Source organism: Macrobrachium rosenbergii, chromosome 19, assembly GCF_040412425.1.
Source record: "Macrobrachium rosenbergii isolate ZJJX-2024 chromosome 19, ASM4041242v1, whole genome shotgun sequence".
NCBI lineage: Eukaryota > Metazoa > Arthropoda > Malacostraca > Decapoda > Palaemonidae > Macrobrachium > Macrobrachium rosenbergii.
In genome coordinates, this window is record NC_089759.1 from 20,786,657 (window position 1) to 20,808,701 (window position 22,045).

The 22,045-nt window shown below is 36.7% G+C and overlaps 1 protein-coding gene across 4 annotated transcripts in view; it reads left to right on the plus strand.

Moving 5' to 3' along the window:
* LOC136848698 (uncharacterized) overlaps positions 1-22,045 on the plus strand; it is a 141,760-nt gene that overhangs the window by 108,396 nt on the left and 11,319 nt on the right. For 2 of the 4 annotated variants that reach the window (XM_067121209.1, XM_067121211.1), the window contains exons 1-7: positions 6,511-6,619; positions 9,598-9,748; positions 12,587-12,660; positions 14,593-15,031; positions 15,305-15,434; positions 16,101-16,213; positions 19,275-19,652. In XM_067121209.1, coding sequence (XP_066977310.1) covers positions 9,607-9,748; positions 12,587-12,660; positions 14,593-15,031; positions 15,305-15,434; positions 16,101-16,213; positions 19,275-19,652 — 1,276 coding nt within the window. In that variant the 5' untranslated portion in view covers positions 6,511-6,619; positions 9,598-9,606. Of the gene's footprint in view, positions 1-6,510; positions 6,620-9,597; positions 9,749-12,586; positions 12,661-14,592; positions 15,032-15,304; positions 15,435-16,100; positions 16,214-19,274; positions 19,653-22,045 lie in introns of those variants that run through there. The other 2 variants (XM_067121212.1, XM_067121210.1) reach the window with 2 other exon arrangements.

Sequence of the window (22,045 nt, forward strand, 5' to 3'; positions counted from 1 at the left end):
GAATGCCCAGAAAGTGTGTGTGTGTGTGTGTGTGTGTATGTGAGACTGATTGAGAGAGAGAGAGAAAGTTAGGTAACAAAATATGTTCCTTCTCATTCTTCTTTTTATTTTATAGAGGAATGCCCAGAAAGTGTGTGTGTGTGTGTGTGTGTGTATGTGACTGAGAGAGAGAGACAGAGAGAGAAAGTTAGATGACAAAATATGTTCCTTTTCGTTCTTTTTTAGGCGAATGCCTAGAAAGTATGTGTGCGTGCGTTTGTGTTTACGTGTGTATGCACGCGTGCTTGAGAGAGAGAGAGTTACGTAACAATAGATTCATTTTCGCTCTTCTTTTTAGAGGACTGCTTAGAAAGTATGTGTGTGTCTATGTGTGTGTATAAGTTTGTTTGTGTGACTGGCTGATTGAGAGAGAGAGAGAGAGAGAGAGAGAGAGAGAGAGAGAGAGAGAGAGAGAAAGGCAGGCCTTTCCTTCCAAGCAATCTAAGGAAAAAAAAACAGCAAGGCTTATCCTCCAAGGAGAAATGTTGTTGACATAAATTAAGGAGGACAAAGGCATCCTTCTCTGACACATGGCAGAGTTTAGCCTCAAATTCCATTAAGAATTATTCAGCTGCAAACAGACTCACCAAAGCCTGAATTGCAAATGAAATTAGTCCGACTGGAGGAACATGGAAGAAGAAGAAGAGGACGAAGAGAAGAAGAAGAAGAAGAAGAAGAAGAAGAAGAAGAAGAAGAAGAAGAAGAAGAAGAAGAAGAAAGGTGAGAGAGGAGAGCAGACACCAGACCAGTGGGAAGCTCTCGTGCCTTTGATGTCTGGGTGTCGCCGTTTGCCCTTCATCGACATCACACAGGTCGGTTTAGCGGCTATCTATCTATCTATCTGTCTATCTGTCTATCTATCGATCTATCTATCTGTCTATCTACATGTCAGTCTGCCTGTCACTAATTTACTCCTTCACACTTTTGGGTAAATATTGTTAAGGTCGTGCAGTAAAGTATCTCTCTCTCTCTCTCTCTCTCTCTCTCTCTCTCTCTCTCTCTCTCTCTCTCTCTCTCTCTCTCTCTCTCTCTCTCTCCCCTTGGATGTGTCTGTGCGTCTATCTGCCCCATGCATACAAATAATTATAAGTTTCAAGTACACCAGAATCGTAAATTATTGACTTTAATATACATTTGGTTACTAAGGTCTGGGATGCAACAATAGATTTGTATTCTCTCTCTCTCTCTCTCTCTCTCTCTCTCTCTCTCTCTCTCTCTCTCTCTCTCTCTCTCTCTCTCTCTCTCTCTCTCAGTATTTTACTATGCTCTTCATTAATGCTCTCTTTAAATCCTTGTCACTCCAGCATTTTGATTCTCTCGCTCTCTTTGTAAATAAGGTAACATCAACTGTTATGACTAGTGTCTTTTCTCCGTTTCTTTAACCCTCCAAAGAAGAAGAAGAAGAGGAAGAAGGAGAAGAAGAAATAATCAAAACTGGAGGTCTCCGAGTCCTTCAATTCATGTAAATGAGGCAACATTAGCATTTCCATTGTTCGAACATTGTGTCTCTCCTGATCGCAACCAATTAAGTCCCAAAAATCTACGTTTGATATTCCGCTAACTCAGAGAATAAAAGAGAGAGAGAGAGAGAGAGAGAGAGAGAGAGAGAGAGAGAGAGAGAGAGAGAGAGAGAGAGAGAGAGAATAATGCTCGAAATGAAAAGATAACACGAATGGAAAAAGTTGAATGGAAGAATACAAAACAAGCGAAGCGAAAGGACAAAAAAACAGAGATAAAAAGTTGAATGAAAATGAGAGCGAACTCGAATTGAAGGGTGAAAAGGTGCGAAATGAGAATGACGAGAGGATGAAAGAATGAGGTTGAGTGAACGGACAGAAATTTGGCGAAACAAAATTAAAAGACGAAAAAAATGAATTCGGATTGACGAATGAATAATGCAGCCGAAACAAATACTGGAATAACAAAGCGAATTATATTTTAATCCAAGTTCAGTTTTTGTCTTTTTTAGTAGGAGAAAAGAAAATTGAAATATTACTATTAAATGAAAATTCTAAAATAACCGATGCAAATTTCTTATAAAATTGAAATAAAAGTTTTTAAGTTGAATGAAAATTCTAAAAAACCAATGCAAATTTCTTATAAAATTCTCGGCTACTGTAAAGAGAAGTTGCAGAACGTATGATAGCGTATGCGGAAAAATCATGGCTGTTTATCAGATCATAAATTTACACTTGTTATTACTACTGTATCTTCAGTATCAAGTAGGGTCTCTGAGACATCTAGTGTCTTTAGTTGGATCCGCATTTTGTTTAGGTTTGTCGCTGCTCCTGCCAACAAGATGCACGGAGACGGAGGATGATGACCTTTGGATGCTTCAGCGAGAACTAATATGGCTGAAACTGTTCTACGCACTTTGAAGATGCCCATGAAATTGTAAGGAGAACTCGCCAGTTACATGACAGGTGCTCCTTCCTAGCTGCCTCGGGGAATGGACTCGATGCTTAGCAGTGTTTATGCTTTATATCTTTTAATATCTTTTAAGGATCTTTCCTAGATAGTGATCCCCAAGGGTTTTAACCCGGTATGTATCCACCTTTGCGGCGTGTTTAGTACGAGTCCGATGGGGGATGACCGTAAAAACATAAACAAAAGGCTGTAAATATCACAAAGATATGACCCCAAAGAAATATTAATCCTAGATAACGACCCCCGAACTTTGCTGGGGGTCACTATCTAGGAAAGATCATATTGTAATATGGTTTTTGTTTTCAAATGTGCAAAGGAGGCTTTTTTAATCTTTCGTTTTCAAAAGTACAAAGGAGGGCAAGTATGCCATATATTCTGTCTGTAGATGACTGCCTGCGTGCACGTCGAGACTTTAGTAGAATAAAGTTTTAGAGCAGAATACTTTTCCTTGTCCTTTGGAAATTTATTATATCAGATATATATAATGTATAATATATAATATATACATATATGTGTGTGTGTATAAGCGAATCCCACACTGAAGTCACGTGCATCTACAGTGATTTTTTAAGCATGTGTGTGTGTATGTATGTATAGATTTTTAACCTTATTAGTTTTCACAAAGTTTGATCTGTATGTATTCTTAGTTCATCGGCAGCAGAAGTCAGCAAGCGAGAGGAAGAAGGAGAAGGAGAGGTATAGGGAGACGGAGAAGGAGAGGCAGAGGAAGGAGAGGAAAGGGAGAAGAAGAGGGAAAAGGAGAGGAAGAGGGAGGAGTGTAAGAGGGAGAAGGAGAGGCAGAGGAATAGGGAGAAGAAGAGGGCGAAGGAGAGGCAGAGGAATAGGGAGAAGAAGAGGGCGAAGGAGAGGCAGAGGAGGAGGAGGAGTACGGAGAGGGAGAAGGGAGAGGTAGCTCAAGAAGGGGAGACAGAGGGAGAAGGAGAGGAAGTGGGAAAGGAGAAGAAGAGGCAGAGGGAGAATGAGAGGCAGTAATAGTAATAATAATAATAATAATAATAATAATAATAATAATAATAATAATAATAATAATAATAATAATAATAATAATAATAATATTGATGCTGCCTTTATTTCCACATATTAGTTCAGAGTGGGTATTAAGTTTCTTACATAAAATACATGTGAATACAAAAACTTCATCAAATGGTACCTTATAAAACTCAGTTTTAAACCGCTGTTCTTTGGGGGGGGGTTGGGCGGGGAAGAAACAGTCATCGAGCATCAAGACCACATGGTGCCTTTTATAACAACTCACTAAAAAAAATGTATATAATAAATATACATGGATAATGAAGTATGTCTGGTATTATGAAGTCACATCTAAATAAATCTAATCCTTCGGACCAGCCATAGGAGAGCTGTTAACCAGGTCAGTGGTCTGGTTAAACTAAAAGATATACCTAACTTTTTCCTTCAATAAAATAAAAGGCTAGAGTCGTAAACTATAACTACTTAAATGACGTTTTAAATATGTCACTAGGTTAGGCCAAGATTCCTTTACGTAAGCTAAAAATGTCCTTCAACGTACTTTTTTTTTTTTTTTTTAACTGAAATCGTGTTCTTTGGGTATGACGGAATTCCAAGCAGTCATTTTGATTTCTCACTGCAGTGAATAAAGAATTTTGTTATTGTCTTTTTTTTTAATTCTTTGTACATATCTTTAAGCAGCCCCTGTCCCATGTGACTTCATAAAAATCAATTATAGCTCGTGAACCCAGTGGGTTTCATTCTTTCCGATGTATCTAATTATAATTTATTCATTATCACCGCCATGCAATCATTTGTTTAGTCTAGGCTACGGGTAGGCTTAGATGAAAGTCGTCACATTTGCCAGCTACCTTAGGGTAGCTTAACATGTTTTATAGTTGTTAGGTTATGAGGTAATGTGAATTGTTGGAGACTTGACATGCTTAATATAGGACTGGTACTAAAAGATGGTGTAGCCTGTTTGGTGTCTACGCTAATCTCTGTACTGTAGAATAGTGTGCATAGCCTAAGAGTATGCCTATTATCTACAGTTAATGTTAAAGTTACATTAAATCCATTAACCCAATAGGAATTTGGAACGTGGTTTTAATGGTATTTTTATGTCACTGTTACAATTTTAACGCCAAACGCATCTCAAATGCCTCTTTATCCTAGCTGATGCTGCCTCATGGGTTAAACCGCCCTAACAGTAATGGAGGACTTATTTTGAATGTAGGGTTTAGGGTTGGAAAGCATTAATAAAGCATTTTGTAGTAGAATTAGAAGAAAAAGTCACACGAATCACTTCGGAACCCAATTTAATCAAATTTTGACCCAACATAGGGGTAAATAGGCCAACCCCTATAGTTAATAGTCATGTGGTGACTACATTGGGAAGCCCAAGTTTTTTGGATGGGAGAATAGCTTCAGAATGAATAGTATCATATACTCAACACCAGAGATACGGATGAACAAATTTATTGGTCAAGTATATTGTCTAATCCCCAACTACACACATAACCTAATGTATCCTAACATAGCCTAACGTAGGGACCAGCATCCTGCCTATCATGTATCCTAATACTCTGTATGTCCTGTCTCTTTTGTGCTCATTATACAGTATTCAGTGGAAGCATGCTAGGCCTATGTAAATTTGGATGTTCATTACTTTCAGTGGAGGCATCCATGGCAAATTCTTATCAGTTAGCATAGTGCTATAAACCTCGTCCGGATATATTCCGTAGGGGTAGTGCCGTCAGTGCACCACATGCAGTGCACAGTAAGCATTACTTAAGGTTCTTTACAGCGTCCCTTCGGTACCTAGCTGCAACCTCTTTCATTCCTTTTGCTGGACCTCCGTTCAAATTCTCTTCCATCTTACTTTCCACCCTCTCCCAACATTTGATTCATATTGCAACAGCGAGGTTTTCCTCCTGTTATACCATTCGTACTTTTTACAGTCACTTTCCGTTTCAGCGCTGAATGATATAAATTATATAGGTCCCTTTGGCCTAAATTCTGTATTCTATTCTACTCTGTTTTATTCTCGTCCAGATATATAACTGCTTAGAAGTCCAAAATGAGCTGCAAATAAAAAGAAGTACATATATGAAAGTAAAAATATATGTTACATTAAGTCATATCCCTTTAAAACATTGCTATTTTTTTTTTATTGCTGACCATTTTACTCATATGGTACAAGTAGTAATATGTATTTCAAAGGATCTCATCCGGGTTGGAGAAGAATCTTTTCCCCAATTGAAGGCATTTTAAGACCAGATAGCAGACCAAGTAAAATCCGAGTACAGTACTGAATGACTATAATTGCCAGTAGTTATTTTATCATTAGTTATAAGGATCTTTTCGCATGGTCATAACAAATCACCAGGGGAAACCTAATTAAGCCTTGGTAACTTGTGTGTCTTCGAATTCTTGAGATACCCATTTAACCTCTGTGTGTGTGTGTGTGTGTGTTGTGTGATCAGAGCTCAGTAACTCTGGTTTTTGTTATAATCTGCATTTGTTTTTGGTCATTTGGCTGTCGTGAAAACAAATGCATCAAATAGCCACAAATGCTAATATACTGTAGATATGACATATATATGTGTATATTCTTACGCATATGGCACATGTGTTCGAAAATAAAGAAGTTGCATATGCAAAGAAGGGTTATCATAATTGTCAGAATTTGCATCCCATTGACTTTCTGTCTTTTTTTTTTTTAGTATTATTCATACTAAACAAAATAGCGATACGAAAGAGAAATTCAGACTTCAATTATCTAACCAACCTATAGGAAATTACTGTCTAATAAGACAAAGGGCTTACCGAATTAATGAATTTTTAACTGCAAGATTTACAAATCTAAAGAGATTGGTAGTGGACAAGTAAATTGATTTAAATTGAATTTCCTTTGACGAATATGACATGCATTAAATATCTCCACTTATAAGTCAGTATTTTTTTCGGTCACGTTTTACCGTAATATGGCAAACTGTTGATGGTGATGAGATATTTTGCTCATGTCGAAAAGTTGATGTTAACTTATGGCTGTATGCATAACAACATTGGGAACTAAAGGGAGCCATTGACTCAGTTTTGAAACTAACAGCTGAGCTGATCAACCCGAAAATTGAGGCAGGCGTGTTGCAGCAGCACGTACGTTGTAAGTGTATGAATGAATTATGCATTAAAGTTGTTGTGCATGAAGAGGCACTAAAAACTAAAGATATGATTGACGAGAGACTCATATTTCTACTGTCGAACAGATGACAGTTCCTGCTTGCCGCAGGTAGCCCAGTTGAAGCTTAGGTTGCCAGCCTATCTTTGGGTCGTTCAACCTGTTTCATAGTTAGTAGGCAGTGAGATAATGTAAGGTGCTGGATAATTAGACATGCGTAATGTAGGACCTTTTTCTAAAAGATGTCCTTGATGGTTAGCCCAGTCCTTGTACGGTATCTTAGACCTAATGTTGTCTGAAATAAAAGAATGTGCTCTGTAGGCTTATGTACGGTTAAGGTTAAGTTTTCTTTAAAATCATGATATTTCTAAATAAGAGCTATGCAGAGAAATTGATTTTTCCCATACTTTTGGTGTTTACTGATGAAGGAAATGGTGTTGTGTATTGTTGGTCAATTATTACTAACCTCATATCTACCCAACATGGTTGGGGACCCTTTGGGAGCACCGGGTTTTGGAAACATTGGGAGAAAGACTGCTCCACCATTTTGTTGTTATGGAATGGTTCTTGCATGTGCAAGTCATTATGGAGCAATATGTTAAAGAAGGGATTGGCTCAGGAAACCTATTATAAAAGGAACTAGACTAACCTAATGTACCCTAATGTAGGCTAACTTAACCTAGCAGGCCGTGTTACTTAGTCAGGGGGAGCCCCCCCGGATCCCCAGTGAAGGAAACTCCACTTTTTACCGAAAGCTCCCTCATAACACTGCGCATGCGCGATAGCATTTCAGGATGGCTAGTGTACAACTACAGACAAAAAATAACGGTAAATTCTTAGTAAGCAAACAAAATGCTATAGGAAAAATCAGTTTCCAAAGTAATACTTGATGTAGAGCTCTTGCTTAATTCTACCTAATTCATTAATCTAGTATGAATGTGAATCAAGATTTAATATTTTTAGGTTAGGCCTATTCTGACTGTTTATTACAGAGTAGCCCACATGAAAATGCTTCTTTAGCTTATCCCATGCTAACTCATAACCTAGGCTAATAACCGCAACAATAATGGAGGGCTTGTTAGTAATGTAGGTTTATGGGATTTAAAATAGTAAGAATGCAACAAGAATCACGTAAGAAACCATGGGAAATGATGGTTTAACATGAAAACCAATTCAATCAAGCTAGGGCCCAACATGGGCCTAAATACCCCTAACAGTCATGGGGTGACCACATTGGGAAACTGAGGGTTTTTGGGTGGGAGAAGAATGGGTCAAAATCTCCAGCATCAACAGTAGAATATGTGTAAAGTAGGCCTACAAGAGAATGGGTGAATAGATTTATGGTTCAAGTGTATAGCCTGATCACCAACTACAGATATATGCCCTAATGAAACTTAACCAGCCTACCAGGGGGGCCAGCATTCTGCCTGTCATGTAACCTAATACTCTGTGTGTCCTGTGTTTTTCATGTTCAGTATATTCAGTGGAAGCATGCTAGGCATATGTGAGTTTTGATGTTCATTACATTCGGTGGAAGCATCAGTGGCAAGTTCTTGTCAGGTAGTAAAATAAGTATACCTTAGTTTAACCAGACCACTGAGCTGATTAACAGCTCTCCTAGTGCTGGCCCGAAGGATTAGACTTATTTTACGTGGCTTAGAACCAATTGGTTACCTAGCAACAGGACCTACAACTTACTGTGGAATCCGAACCACATTATAACGAGAAATGAATTTCTATCACCAGAAATAAATTTCTGTAATTCTTCGTTGGCCGGTCCAGTGAGGAACTTTGTCAGTTAGTGCAGTGCTAGCAACTTTGTCCAGATTTATAATTGTTTAGAAGTAAAAAAAGATGTAATTAAAAAGAAATACCTACATGAAAGTGAAAATATATTATACTGAGCCATAGCCCTTTAAAACATTGCTATTTTTTATTGCTAATTGTTTTCCTCTTAGGATATGCTGCAAGTAGTAATCTGCATTTTAAAGAATCATATCGTGGTCTAGTAGTTGGCAGACTTTTTCTCCAGTGGAAGGAATTTTAAGACCAGATAGCATACAGGGTAGAAGCATGATAGTTAAGACCTACATACTTTGAAAGCCTCTTGAGTTATAACTCTGATTTCTGTGGGAACAAGGTGTTGGCTGACCTCCTAATTAACTCTAGCAAAGGATATTATGTCAGAGTGTTTATGTATTTGTCACCTTTGAAATTTATTTTCATTGGTACAAACTATACATATAATTTTAAAAATGCTGGAATGTGGCTGGTATTGAATATTAGTAGCCTACAGTAATGAAAAGCTAACTGCATCCTAATTTCACGTGTGATTGTCAGTATGGTAGCCATGTAAGAATCTGTGGTTCCATCATTGCTTCGATTTCACAATGTTTGTGTGGATTAAAAACATTTGGAGAATGTATATACCAATGAGGTTGTTTTACATGTTATGAAATGTTGAAAATTGCAGAAAATGTTTACTACATTTTATCTTGCATTAACATTTGATATACAGTACATTACTGTAGCATGATTAGGGTGATTATATGATACACCTATGTAAATGATAGCATATTTTCATGTTAGATAATAGATAGCATATTTTCAAGTTAGACTCCAGCATTGCCGTAACTTTATGCTGAGGTACAACATTTTTCATGCATTTTATGGATTTATATTTCATAAAAAAAAATGGAGTGCTTATCTTTTTAAATTTTTTTCATTTTTCTGTACAAAATATTGATTTTTTACTGGTCCTAGAAAGCTCTGTATTGAAGGTTAGAATCTTACTGGTAAGCTTGAGGCTTGAGTATTGTATAAGAATTTGTTGTATACAATATTTGAAAAAGTGTAGAATATTGATGAAATTAAGATTTGAGTTGTTGTAAGACTCTCTAAATATAGTTGAAATAGATCTTACTGTAGTTGTCCTTTAGTATAGTGCTCTGTTTGGATTGCAGGTACAAGAAATGATTTATGGGTGTGGCAACAATATTTCACAGCAACTATTGAGCAATGGACCTCAGGTGCTATGCTGTCCAACAAAAGTCACGGAGGTTATTGAAGCCAACGAAGTACAAATAGCATTCAGCTGCATTCTGTGGAGAACAGGTGAGAATTCTTCTTCTTCTTCTTCTTCTTCTTCTTCTTCTTCTTCTTCTTCTTCTTCTTCTTCTTCTTCTTCTTCTTCTTCTTCTTCTTTATTATTGATAAACTGTTGTTATATTAGTGACATTCATCTTATACAGTCTTGTTTATTTTCCTTTTTAAATCTTCTTATCAGTAGGTAAGTCATATAACCAATTTCCAAAGGACATGGAAAGTTAAACTGCTGTTGTTTTCTATTAACCTTTATGTTTCAGCTTTTATACAGTGGTAATCTGCAGAGTGAATGAAAAGATTACAAAGGTGTACTGGTATATATATGGGGGTAGACAAGGGCAAGGTTAGTTGATGTCTGGGTGGGTCTTATTGTCACTGGTCATTTGTGATGCCAGATGTTTTTGTTGTAACATTTTCTTCTCAAGATGGTGACACCTTCTTTGTTGTCATGATCAGGGATTTTGGGTTTCTGCTCATGGTGTAATTGTTATAATGACTCACGGCAGTGCAGGATTGGTAATTTGTCTTATTTCATCCTCACCCGTTTCCATTTGGTGCCGGAAAGTTACTTGCATATCTTTCTCTTTGTCTCTGTCTTTTGTTGGTGTTTGCCATTAGCTGATTTTCTGTGTTCCTTCTTGAGTTGTTTGTTATTACACTGGTAATGGCCATCTGCTCAGGTGGTATGGCTGTACATTCTCTCTCTCTCTTTCTCTCTCTCTCTCTCTCGATGGTATTTGGCACTAACTGTTTTCATGTTTTTCTGTATAATAGTTGGCAGAAATTCAGTTCCATTTAATGAATTTGTGCTTGGCCTTTTTCTAAAATATCCAGGGCTTCAAGAAGGCACAGGTTTTTACAGTATATTCTTCTCGTGAGTTCGTAATTAGTGATTGAGCATGACATCTCTTTGTAGGTGACTTCGGAGATGCACTTGTTTCCTTTGGAATTATTACAGTTAGTAGTGATGAAACAAATTAACTCAGGTTATACCATAACTGCATATATCAAAAGAGGCAGAATAGATAACACTAAAAATATTGCTTAGGTAATTGAGCAGGAGCTAGAAACCTTGCATAGATAATCAAAGAAAGTGTAAGGTATGAATGAGCAAATTCTAGGCCAAACAAAATATATTAGATTAAAACTAGAAAGGCTAAGTTTGAATAAACAGTCAACCAGAGCAGTTAAACAGAAAATTTAAAGCGTGAGGCTAGGCTGATAACAAAATGGTAAAGAACAAAACAAATTTGGAAAAAATTCAGCAAAATTATGATTTTCACAAAGTGCACTTCTCAAACAAGTTGCAGTACTGTAAAAGCTAAATATGTAAATAATAAATCAGCCTAGCGAGCGAAGTAATATTAGTAATAAAAGGTTAACAGATTGATTGTTAAAAGAGAAACTGTTTCTAGTTGTCTGAAGACAGGTATTGGGGCCTATGGTGGAGTTCTAGTCCAGCAAAGCAACGTCAACACTTGAAATTTCAAAAGGTCAAACAAGGGAAGAAATAAACAGAAATCAGCATGGACTTGGTAAAATGATTCTGTCTTGTAAGTCAAGTTTAACGTAATGGATTAAGTGACTTAGGAGCAACATATACTGTGGTCAGAATCTTGGGAACGAGATCGCCCTTGTAACTGGAACACCAGATATGCAGAGAATAAGCAGATCTCTGCAGGGATGCTGAGGGACCCAGATGCATACTCATTGTCATCTGGGATGTGTCTGGAGATTACTGCTGTTGTAAAGTATTGCACATGTCTTTAGATAAATCAGTGACGTCACTTGTAGGTACCTTGATATGTTTCATATAGGTATAGTGGTATGGCTGGAAATAGATGACTCCTTGAAAGCAAATGTGATAGTGTCATGTGTAGCTGTTATATTGAAGTTTAATAGACAGCTAATCCAACTGCAGTTTAGTGGACATATTAGTATGTATCCTTTACTGTAAAAGTTAAAAGTCTGCATTTGCACCGCAGGGAAATCAAACAGTCCAGCCATGCTTCATCCATTCTTCTCCTTGCTGAGAAGATCTAACTGACAGGTGCTTATACTTAGCTTGAAGCACATAAGGCATATTGTTGGGTGTTTGACACAGCAGATAATCAAATGATTATAATTGTGAAGGGTCTACAGTACCTCAACATCTTGTAACAAGGTCACTAGACAAAGAGCACTAACACATGGTTGTAACACAAAGGCTCAGTTGGAGGACCAAGAATAGAGCAGGAGATAATGACACGTTGAGCAAAGACAGTCATTGAGGATGCTGTATAGTATAGGCATGCTGGGTGGTTGAGGTACACTGTGACTCATCTAACCCCAACATGTTTAAACATTGTAATGAAGTTCTCCATCCGTTATGCTCTTGTGGTTTAACATGTTTCACTGTAATTTTCCAGAATCGGTAAATAATGTTTATGGACACTTCTTCCATGCCAGTCCGTTAATTGTGGAGTTGTTAGGTTATCAATCAGCATCTCAGTATCAAAAAGATTCCTCTTTCTGCATTGTGCTTATGTGTAATAGTATGATTTATACTCAGAATGATTTTATATGAAGTTTCCAATAAGATTTTGGTTTAATTAGTACATTTATCTAAGTTTAGTTATGTTTCTTTTCTCCTAACCTCACAGAATAATATTACCATGTAAAATTGCAGAAAATTTATGACATCTACTTACGCCATGACTCATTCCTTACACATTCGCACACACTCAGGACAGCCAACATCACCACCTAACTCCAGTACCTTGTTAACTACTAAGTTGCCATTCCTCCAGTTATAGCTATATTTTTAATACTGAAATATGGATATTGTAATATTTTCCTGCTTTTCAGAAGAATCTTGGAGGCTAACAGGATATAAGGCTAGGAACTCTCCTCCATATGATGTAATTCATCCAGATTGGAAGGTATGATAATTCATGCAGATTTATTTGGTTTCCACCAAGGATCAGTGACAAGCATTAAAATGCAACTTGTTTGCTATGGATCTGTAGCTCTTGATATGATGAACAGTAAACATATTGATTAGTTGAAATACAGTATATTTTAAGACAAAACCATCAGTTTGCACATGCCTAATCCTGTGGTCTGGCAGCTCCAGATACACACCACCAAAGTAGAAGGAGAATACTACACCATTTGTCAGAGACATAACTGGGAACTGCAGCACACCCTGTGAGCAAGTCATGCCACTGTATGTCTAGATAATGAACACGGCTATTCACAACACTCCCAAAATTTGCATAATTATTCACAACAGTTCAGTTTATTAAATATTCATTATTCTTTCATAATGGCATTCTCTACAACGTAGGCTAATGGATAAGTGTTGTCCTCTTTTGAATTGGTTACATTGAACGCCATATGGCAGTATGAAGTATCTACGCTGCAGCATTACATGGCTGGTCTGAATCTGGTGGTGGACATACTAACTCAGGATATGCAAATTACAAACCTCTTTAGATTTACTTTTGTACATCAGGGTTTCAGCCTCAGTGCACAGAGTCCTGTATGTCTCAGATGTATGAGTTCTGATGCTTATAATCAGTTGCAAGGAGCTTTCATGTGGATTGTCTACATTTCACTAAGCCACCAAAGCCACCCTGGGCCTTTTAGGAGCTTGATCCCTTCCTCCTAAATTGAGATTTATAAGTAATGGGTTTGTAGTGAAATATGTTTTTTGAACACAAAATTTTTTCATTCAAACCAGTTACAGTCACACTTCGTGCATTCGCGCTTCTGGATTCATGAATTCACGGATTTGCGAAATTTTCATTGGAACCTAACTAATTTGCATCCGAGATTTTTTCACAGATCTGTGAAATTTTTGTTTTGTCTTTCTCTCTCTCTGTCTTCATTTCTTGTAGTTAGCGTGCACACATATTTTTACAACTTATTTCTCTGTACGTCTTTACGTAATTTTAGGTTGATTGAATACATGTACCGTACCCTCTGTGTACAGTATGTCCATGTTTTCTTTATTTTATTGAGTTGTACTTTTGGTATATGACTTCTGTGACATATGAATTTTACCTAGGTTACCTTCCTGACAGTGACAAAGAAAACGTCAGGGATTAAGTTTACAGTTCCATTCGTTACTTGGTTTTACCTTACTGTGAGTGCAAAAGAAAACAGCAGCCAATGAATTAGTATAAGAGTAACATTAGTGTACTGTTCTGTAAATGCACTAGTGTGGCAAATACTCATTAGCCAATACTGTACTCTATTTTTATGTCTACCATTTATTTATTTTTTTAAGAGTACAGTAATGTATTAAGCTAACTTTTAAATGAAATTAAAGTGCTTTGGGAGCATGATTTGGGTCATATTTAAGGTTTAAACTCTAGAAATAAGCATTTTTAGCATTTTTAGTGACTATTCTAGTACCAAACATTCTCGATTCCTCCTGATCTGCAACAGGTTCTGGAACCTAACTTTGAGAATGTTCGAGGTATTACTGTACCTAAAATGCAGTAATGCCTCCCTGCCTCACTAATCTCATGTAGTTCATAGATCATACAACATGAATAATGATACTTATAACTGCTTTAGACCATGCATAATATTATTGGCTAACAGCTGTTCTCCTTTTTGTAAGAGCACCTGAAGTTCTGGATGATTTCTTGGCACGAGAAAGGGTGAATTATAAGTACTGTAGTCTATTGTAAAATAATTTTTTTAATAATTTTATATTTTGGTTCCTTTTGTTTTATATTTTATGTTCATTTTTTTTTCAAACAGCTGTCCTGTATTGATTTGTTGCTTGTTGTTTGATGATCATCAAGACAAATGTTATATGATTACTACATTTTCAGATTAGTAATTTACTTTATTTTCAGGTGGCTGTAAGTGAAAATCGAACAGCAGCCATCACAGAAAGAGGGTCAGTTGTATTGTGGGATAAAGAAAATAGATGGAGAATGCTGACTTTTCAAACAATCGAGCAAAGTACTGGTAATTCTCAAGGACAAGATTTGGAAAAACAACGTGATGATTCATTCCAGTTACCAAAAGTCTGTGAGGCTGAAACTGTGGAAAGTTACAATCAAACTGTACATGACAAAGTTGAAATGGGGAGTGCTAATAAGAATCATTGCGAATGCAAAAGTGTACAAGGGCTTAGTTTACAACAGATCCCAACAGACTCCAGGCTCATTTCAGACATTCCTGGCAGTTCTTCAACATTAGATGATAAAAACAGTCAAGAAACCAAACAATCTCAAAAGAGCTTCCAGAAGTTACTTATTGAAGACAATGCATTGCTTGCTATTGACAGTGGTGAGTACTTGTCCAAGAGAGGACTTGATAGTGCATGGCCGTACATCTTATTAGTGGCTATATGTTATATGAAAATAGTTCTGTGATAAAGAATCATTGTTGATGTTGATATTCACCAATCTTCAATAGTGTTTGATTAAGACTTACTGGGGAATGACCAATGTGTTCAAATTTTGTAAATACTAATATGCTTAATCCTATGAACTGGAAAATAGTTTACAGCACCATGCAAATTTTACATAGTTGTTTTGTTTGTATTTTCTTTGTAAACAGATGGTGTTGCTTACAGCAGTAATATACCAGTGCAAGTAGGCAGACAGCAAGTGTCAGAAATATCCCTAGGAAAAGAGCATTGCATGGCTCTTACCAAAGACGGTGAAGTCTATACTTGGGGTGGCGGAATGTAGGTGAATGTTAGTTTTATTTTTTTCTTGGTTATTTCAGTGGTTTGAAATTTACTTTTACATACAGTACATGATGAATTTTGATTTAAATCTCTTTGTGGAGATGGAGATAAATGTTCAGTTTTTTCTTAGCTGTATGATCCATTGTATGTGTATTTTGTGGAGATTTAAATATAGTCCTTAACTTTATGTTACATTGGAAGCTGTCTTTATGTAAGGAAAGATCAAAAGAAAACTAGACAAGAATATTATAGTTCACAATAAGGGTTAGGTTCCTGTGACCATGTATTTTTTAGTATTGTTAGCCCGTGTAAACAGAGATCATAAATTTTTTGCCCTATCCAGTATTAAATTTCAAAATTCATTTAGATCATACCTTGGATACAAGAATTGCTTGCCATTCCCTTATACTTGATGACATTGATACATTCTTAACATTAAAAAGGTGGTTTACTGATGATGTTATGAATTTTGATGATGCAGTATCATTAACTTTGTGCTAGAGGTTGTTTTATTTAGGAGATTTACTGCAGTTATTATAATATGTTGCATTTGCAAATTTTATATATGTAAGAATATGAGAGCATGAGATCATTTTATATTCTAGGGATAACCAGAAGGGTTATGTACTGGAAAGATTTTACCTATACTGCCATTTTTTTCAGGCGTGGGCAGTTAGGAACAGGAGTGTTACATTTTTCTGATGTTCCTTTGCAAGTAGAAAACCTTCATGGCCTGTTCATCAAATCTATATCGTGTGGAGGCTGGCATTCTACAGGTATATTAAAAATATTTTTTATTTAAACATAGATGATTTGTTTTTCTACCAACATCTGGTGATTTTTCTAAATTTTCATTTTATAGTTATATTTTTTTTTTATAGCATAACCACTGTTCGTCCTCAAAGGAGTTACTCTCATGGTTCCCCGGGGCTTCATAAGACAGACCAACCAATCTCAAAGAATTCTCTTCTAGTTGGTCTCTTCTAGAATAGTGCACGTTGGCACTATAATAGAATATAAAGGACTCACGACAAGAGGACTCTATTTCTTTGTCTACAGCAACTGCCTTGGTTTATTCCTTATCATTTACACACTGATGTGGCAGCAGTGCATATGTTGGCCATTTTCTCCATTACTCCCTTGGTCTTCAGAGAGTGAAGAAGCTCCATGTTTTTGCTCACTTTTTTTGCCCTGAGGTCTAATTTCGGTTACCATGGAAAACTAAACTCAGAAGCAAGTTAAGTGTAAAATTTATTGATTAAAATTTTTAGCATGTAGCATAATTTATGTTAAATTTGGGAGCCAGTGCATCTCCCATAAGGTGAGAAATTAGATTTGGATTACTAGGCCACAGTACTGTGCTTTCTTCCCTTTTTCGTGGCTAACAAGCGATATTTAACAGTGAGGCAATAACAATATTAGACATTTTATTTTCTGAGGATCATTATTTTATGACCTTTCAGCATTAGTAGATATGTTAGGCTACTTACATCATGAATGGTGGTAGCCTAACTTCTCGTTTACAATAGGTAGCCATGATGGTGGTTCCCAATCGTGCTTGGCATCCAAGCCTTGGCATTCAGTAAAAGCCAGTTTGTAATTTTTAGTAATTAATTATCAAACAAAGTGGTTTTAGTGATTAAGTTCTCCATTTATCCTTAATATCAGGGAACTTGTATCAAGCTGAATAAATATTCTTTTTGCAGATCTACTTTTAACAGATATTATTCTGCCATTAGTGACGTCACTTTAAGAAATTTCTCTTGATGGTTGCTTTTTCCTTTGTGATTATTAAATTTTACATTTTTGTAATAATCTTTGGCAAACAAACTTACACATACCGGGTTTATATAGAAAATTTTGGCTCAGTTTTCCTTTAGGATACCTTCTAATGTAGCCTATAGTTTTTACCTGCAATTTACGAGTAGACCCAAATAAACAAACTCATAATACTACAGAAACAGGTTGTATAGTATACAGGTAGCTTTGTCTTAATTGAGTGATGTAACATTTGAGAAAAAATACTTTTAAGGCTAGGTTATGGCAGTATGTAATTATGAATATTTTAATACATTACTGCTGGTTTTTTGGAAATAACCCTTTGTTATGATTCCTAACATTCTACTACGGCTACATACATAAGACCCAGTCAGTCTGTTTTATGTTAAATGTGCTTCCTATACAGTGATTATAGGTAGTCAGCACATGTAGCACTTGTGAGATAATACTTAAAAGTCAAAGTTATGGTAGTATCTCTGAATATTATAATACATTACTAATGTCTTATGGTTATAACCCACTGTTATGCAAGCAGTCCCCGCTCATCAGCGGCATCACATCACTTAACAGCATTTTGGTTTTACAACTCTTGGGTAATGATGTTAACCAGATTTCCGGAGCTGGTAAGTTGTTTTTGCTGTTGGTAAGTGGTCTATCAGTGTTGGTAGGTGGTTCATCGGTGTCGGTAGGCGGTTTATTGGTGCCAGTAGGTGGTTTATCGGCGTCGGTAAGCGATTTATTGGTGTCGGTAAGCGGTTTATTGGTGCTTACAGCATCGTCAACACCATTTATTACCATAATTATTGTTAACTATGAATTTCGGTTATCGGCACTTGGCCGGGAACAGAACCCCCTTTGTTAACTGGGTACTGCCTGTAATTCCTATTAGTATACTTTGGCTACATATTTGTGACCAAGTCAGGTTGTTTTATGTTAATTGTGTTATCTTTACAGTGATTATAGGTAGCTAGTACCAGGTAGTTTAATAAATATTTCTTTTATCACTACAGGGCTGCTTTTATGCAAGACCCACAGATTACGTGTGCTGCAATGAATTGCTCGGTCCACTTTTCACCTGTGGGTACGGCTCATACCACCCACCATGAGTTTGGTTGGTTGCTGGACATTTGTGAAATATGGAACATCTTCCTGACACCAAGCTTTATGATGAAAGAGCTTGCTTTAAACTGTCCCGACAGGTTTTAGGTTTCTGTAGGGGTACGGAAGGAGGAGACTACATCCTTCCGGCAGAACTTCAGCAGAGTATATTTCTCTCCCTGTCTGAGCAGAGTCCATGTTTGGGCCAATACACCAAAGAGTTGGACCTTAGAACCTCCCACATCGACTCCTCTGATGGAGAAGAAGAGTCTTTCCTTGGGAGAAATGTCACTGATATTGGACATGAAGTGGATATAGCCACTGAAACTGCCGTTCTGAATCATGAAGGACCAGGGACACAGCCTTCTGCTGTACATGAGAGAGATACCTCAGATGAGAGTCTTCCCTCTCCCATAATAAATTTCAGTTAACTTTTGTGTAGAAAGAGGATTTAGATTTTGAGGTAAATCCAGATCAGTGAGTAGTTTTCCGGTATTGGCAAAGGTTTACGCTTGTGAAGAGTTTTCTAGCATTAATACTGTGCAACAGAAATTGAGACATTTAATGTAACAGGGCTTCCCCATACACCTCAGCAGAATAGATTGCAAAAATATGAAATAGAAAGAACTGGCTTAAGCTTTAGATATATAAGCTTTAGAGTAAAGAAGGGAGGCCAGAGTTGTAGGAACCTAACCTCAGTTTTGGAATGTCTCATCCCCCTGGGTTAGCAGAAGCATCTTTTTATGAAATACGTAACTGGTTGCTTTCATTGAACCTAAGTGTAAAGCTATTTAAGGCAGTTGTTTGTCTGTACACAGTCATATGATGAGAGCCATCAGTAACCAAATGACATAAATAAGTATTTTGAAGTCAATTACTCTTACACATTAATGTTTTCTATAAATATGTTCTTTTGTGGCTGTTTGGTTTCAACATGAATACTCTCTCTACTTCTTTCAGCTTTGAGTGATTCTGGAGATGTTTATGTTTGGGGTTGGAATGAAAGTGGCCAACTTGGATATCCTTTTAAAACTAAGGAGAAAAGCTCCCTAAATATTTCTCTGGCCCATCGTTGCCAGTGTCCTGAACCAGTTTGTCAGGAGGTCACTTCATACCCCATGGATGGAATGATATGCGAGGCCAAAGGAGATGAAATAGGAGTTACCTCACATGACTGCAGCAGGCTTAGACCCCAAGAAAAGGACAAGAGAATCAATCCTGAAAGATCAAAAGATGTTCTGAATGTTCAGGCATCTCCTAAGCTCTTGAGCTTTTGGGTAGAGAGCTGTAGTTTAACTGATATTGCATGTGGAGATCAGCATACATTGTTTCTATTAGGTAAGCTGAAGATTCTAAAACAGAAGCGTGTTACTAATGTATTTCTCCATTTTTAGTTGAGTCATATACTTTTTAATGGTTAAGAATACAGTGTTGCTTAAAATGTTTACGCTGAAAGTTTCTGTGGTTATTGCTATGAAAAACTATTGAAACTTTTATGTGTGAAAATAGTTGGATGCTCATCTAGCATGTTAGGTTTTTAGTGAATTCAGTGATTTGCATTAAAGTAGTGTATAGCAATGAATAACAATGTCTTACTTTATAGAAGAAAATGTACTTGAGAGCCAGTAAATTACTGTACTGTATTCCCATTCTTTCTTTTGGATGTAAGTTATGGTTTGGAATTATTATTGTTGATATAGTAGAGGTAGTAGTAATGATGGCAGTAGTAGTAAGGCATCAGTTGCATCTGCAAGAAGTAAAAGGTTAAGAAAGGATCCAAATGGATGAAATTCAACAAAACAGTTTATAAAGTGTATTTTGTACTTAATGTCATAGGGTAGTTTGCATGCATTTTCATCCAATATTAAGTGATTAGTTTGTAATTATTGAGCAATAAGCTCGTAAGTGTGACAACCAACCCATTTGTGGACCATGAAATGAGGTTATAGTTCAACTATAACCTGATTTTATAGTCCACAGAATTCCAGACGTCAGTCCACTGTGGAAGAGGATAGGTATTTAAAGGCAGCATTGTGCTTGTGCTGCTGGATCTTTTAGTCCTCAGCAGCCAAATGCCTTAGTTCTTATGCGTCTAGTGAGCTGTCTGCATGCATAGAAGTCCAGAAGTCTCAGAGTTTACAATTTGATTTTCAATTTATGGTTTTTATAATCTTTTTGAGTGAAGCTTTTCCTTGTGTTTTTGAGACTAAAAGACCTCTCCCTTTGTTTTATAAAGAAGTTTATTTTACAGTGAAGGATTCATGCCACTGATGGGAGACTTTTCATTGCCTATTTTAATGCCTTTTGCAATGTTTAAGACAGTTCTTAGCAAGAAAATTATTGTAAGTACAGGGTGCTTAAAGATTTCTGAAAGGAAGCCTTACCTTACTCCAGTAGGCACTACATTTCCCAGTGTTAGATATTTGGGATCTTTGATTCCTTGAGGTGATTATAGCTGGTAAGCTCTAACTGGTTAATGAGCAGCTGTCTATATAGTTAATTGTTAGATAGTATGTGTACTGTTTTCATACACTTTTAGGGATAATTATGATGTAGTGTTTTGGAGGAGTAAGTTTTATTTCACTTTCTCCCATAGTCACTGATTTATGCCTTAGTTGATAGTTTCATTTTACCTTTATGTTAATGCAGTGGCACAGCAGTTGTACCTTATTCTTGGCAGGCTTTTGTTGTATTATGTAGTTTCCTTCATTACAATTCTGCACTTTTCATAAATGAACTTTTATATTTCAATTATTGGGTATTGTGTGTTGCGTATTGTCTTCAAATAGGGATAAATTGCTTTACCTTAATTCACGGTTATTGCCTCATAATGTTATGGGGTTTCATTTGCAGCAGACAGCATTTCTTTTGTAAGCGGCTTATCCTTTATGCTTTATTTATTTTGAATATCTGCAGCTTGGTGTACTTTGTATTTTATTACTTAAACTGAACAAGCAAGATGGCCAAAAGCAACTGTTCAGCTTATGTGCTCTTTACCTATCAGTAGTTAGTAACTATCCATGTTGTTAAGCATGTCTGTTGTCTGTCAGTCTAGCCTCCCTGTGTCTTAGACTTGGAGCTGATGAAATTCTGTGGGATGTCTTATGTTTCTTCCAAGCATGAGTTCAATCCTCTGGTGCCAAAGACCTGTCCTAGGAAGTCTTATATTTTCATATTCTTTTCCTCTTTATTTGATTTCAACTAGGACAACACTGATTGTTTTTCTGAGGGAGTCCCTGACTATGAATAGGTTCGTTGATAACCATGCTGTTTTTTAACAAATCAACTTCACACGGCATTCATTGACCAGAGACCTGAACAAAGGAACATAGGGGTTATAAGCAGCACTTTGTTAATGGAGGTCTTCAAGGGATAGGAGAACATGTCTTAAGCAAATGATTGGTGGCTTCCCTGGAGGTGTGATTCTGTCTTATCTCTCCTCCTAATACTTTGTTTCTGGCAAACATTGTGATAAGGAAGAGGGATGCAGCTCTGGAGATTCTTCCAGACATTTGATCAGGAGAGATGAAGATAAGAATCCCAGGTATCTTAGACCAATCCATAACTCCTTTTATCATCCATTTTATTGCAACCCATGGCAAGAATTAGCAGGTTATTTTCTTTCCTATCCTAGTCAGTGTTACATGTGTGCATATTCATAGTATCCAGACAGCTATTTCCGTTTCCAGGCCAGACCAGGAAATAGGTGGCAAGGATATGACTTTGCTCTC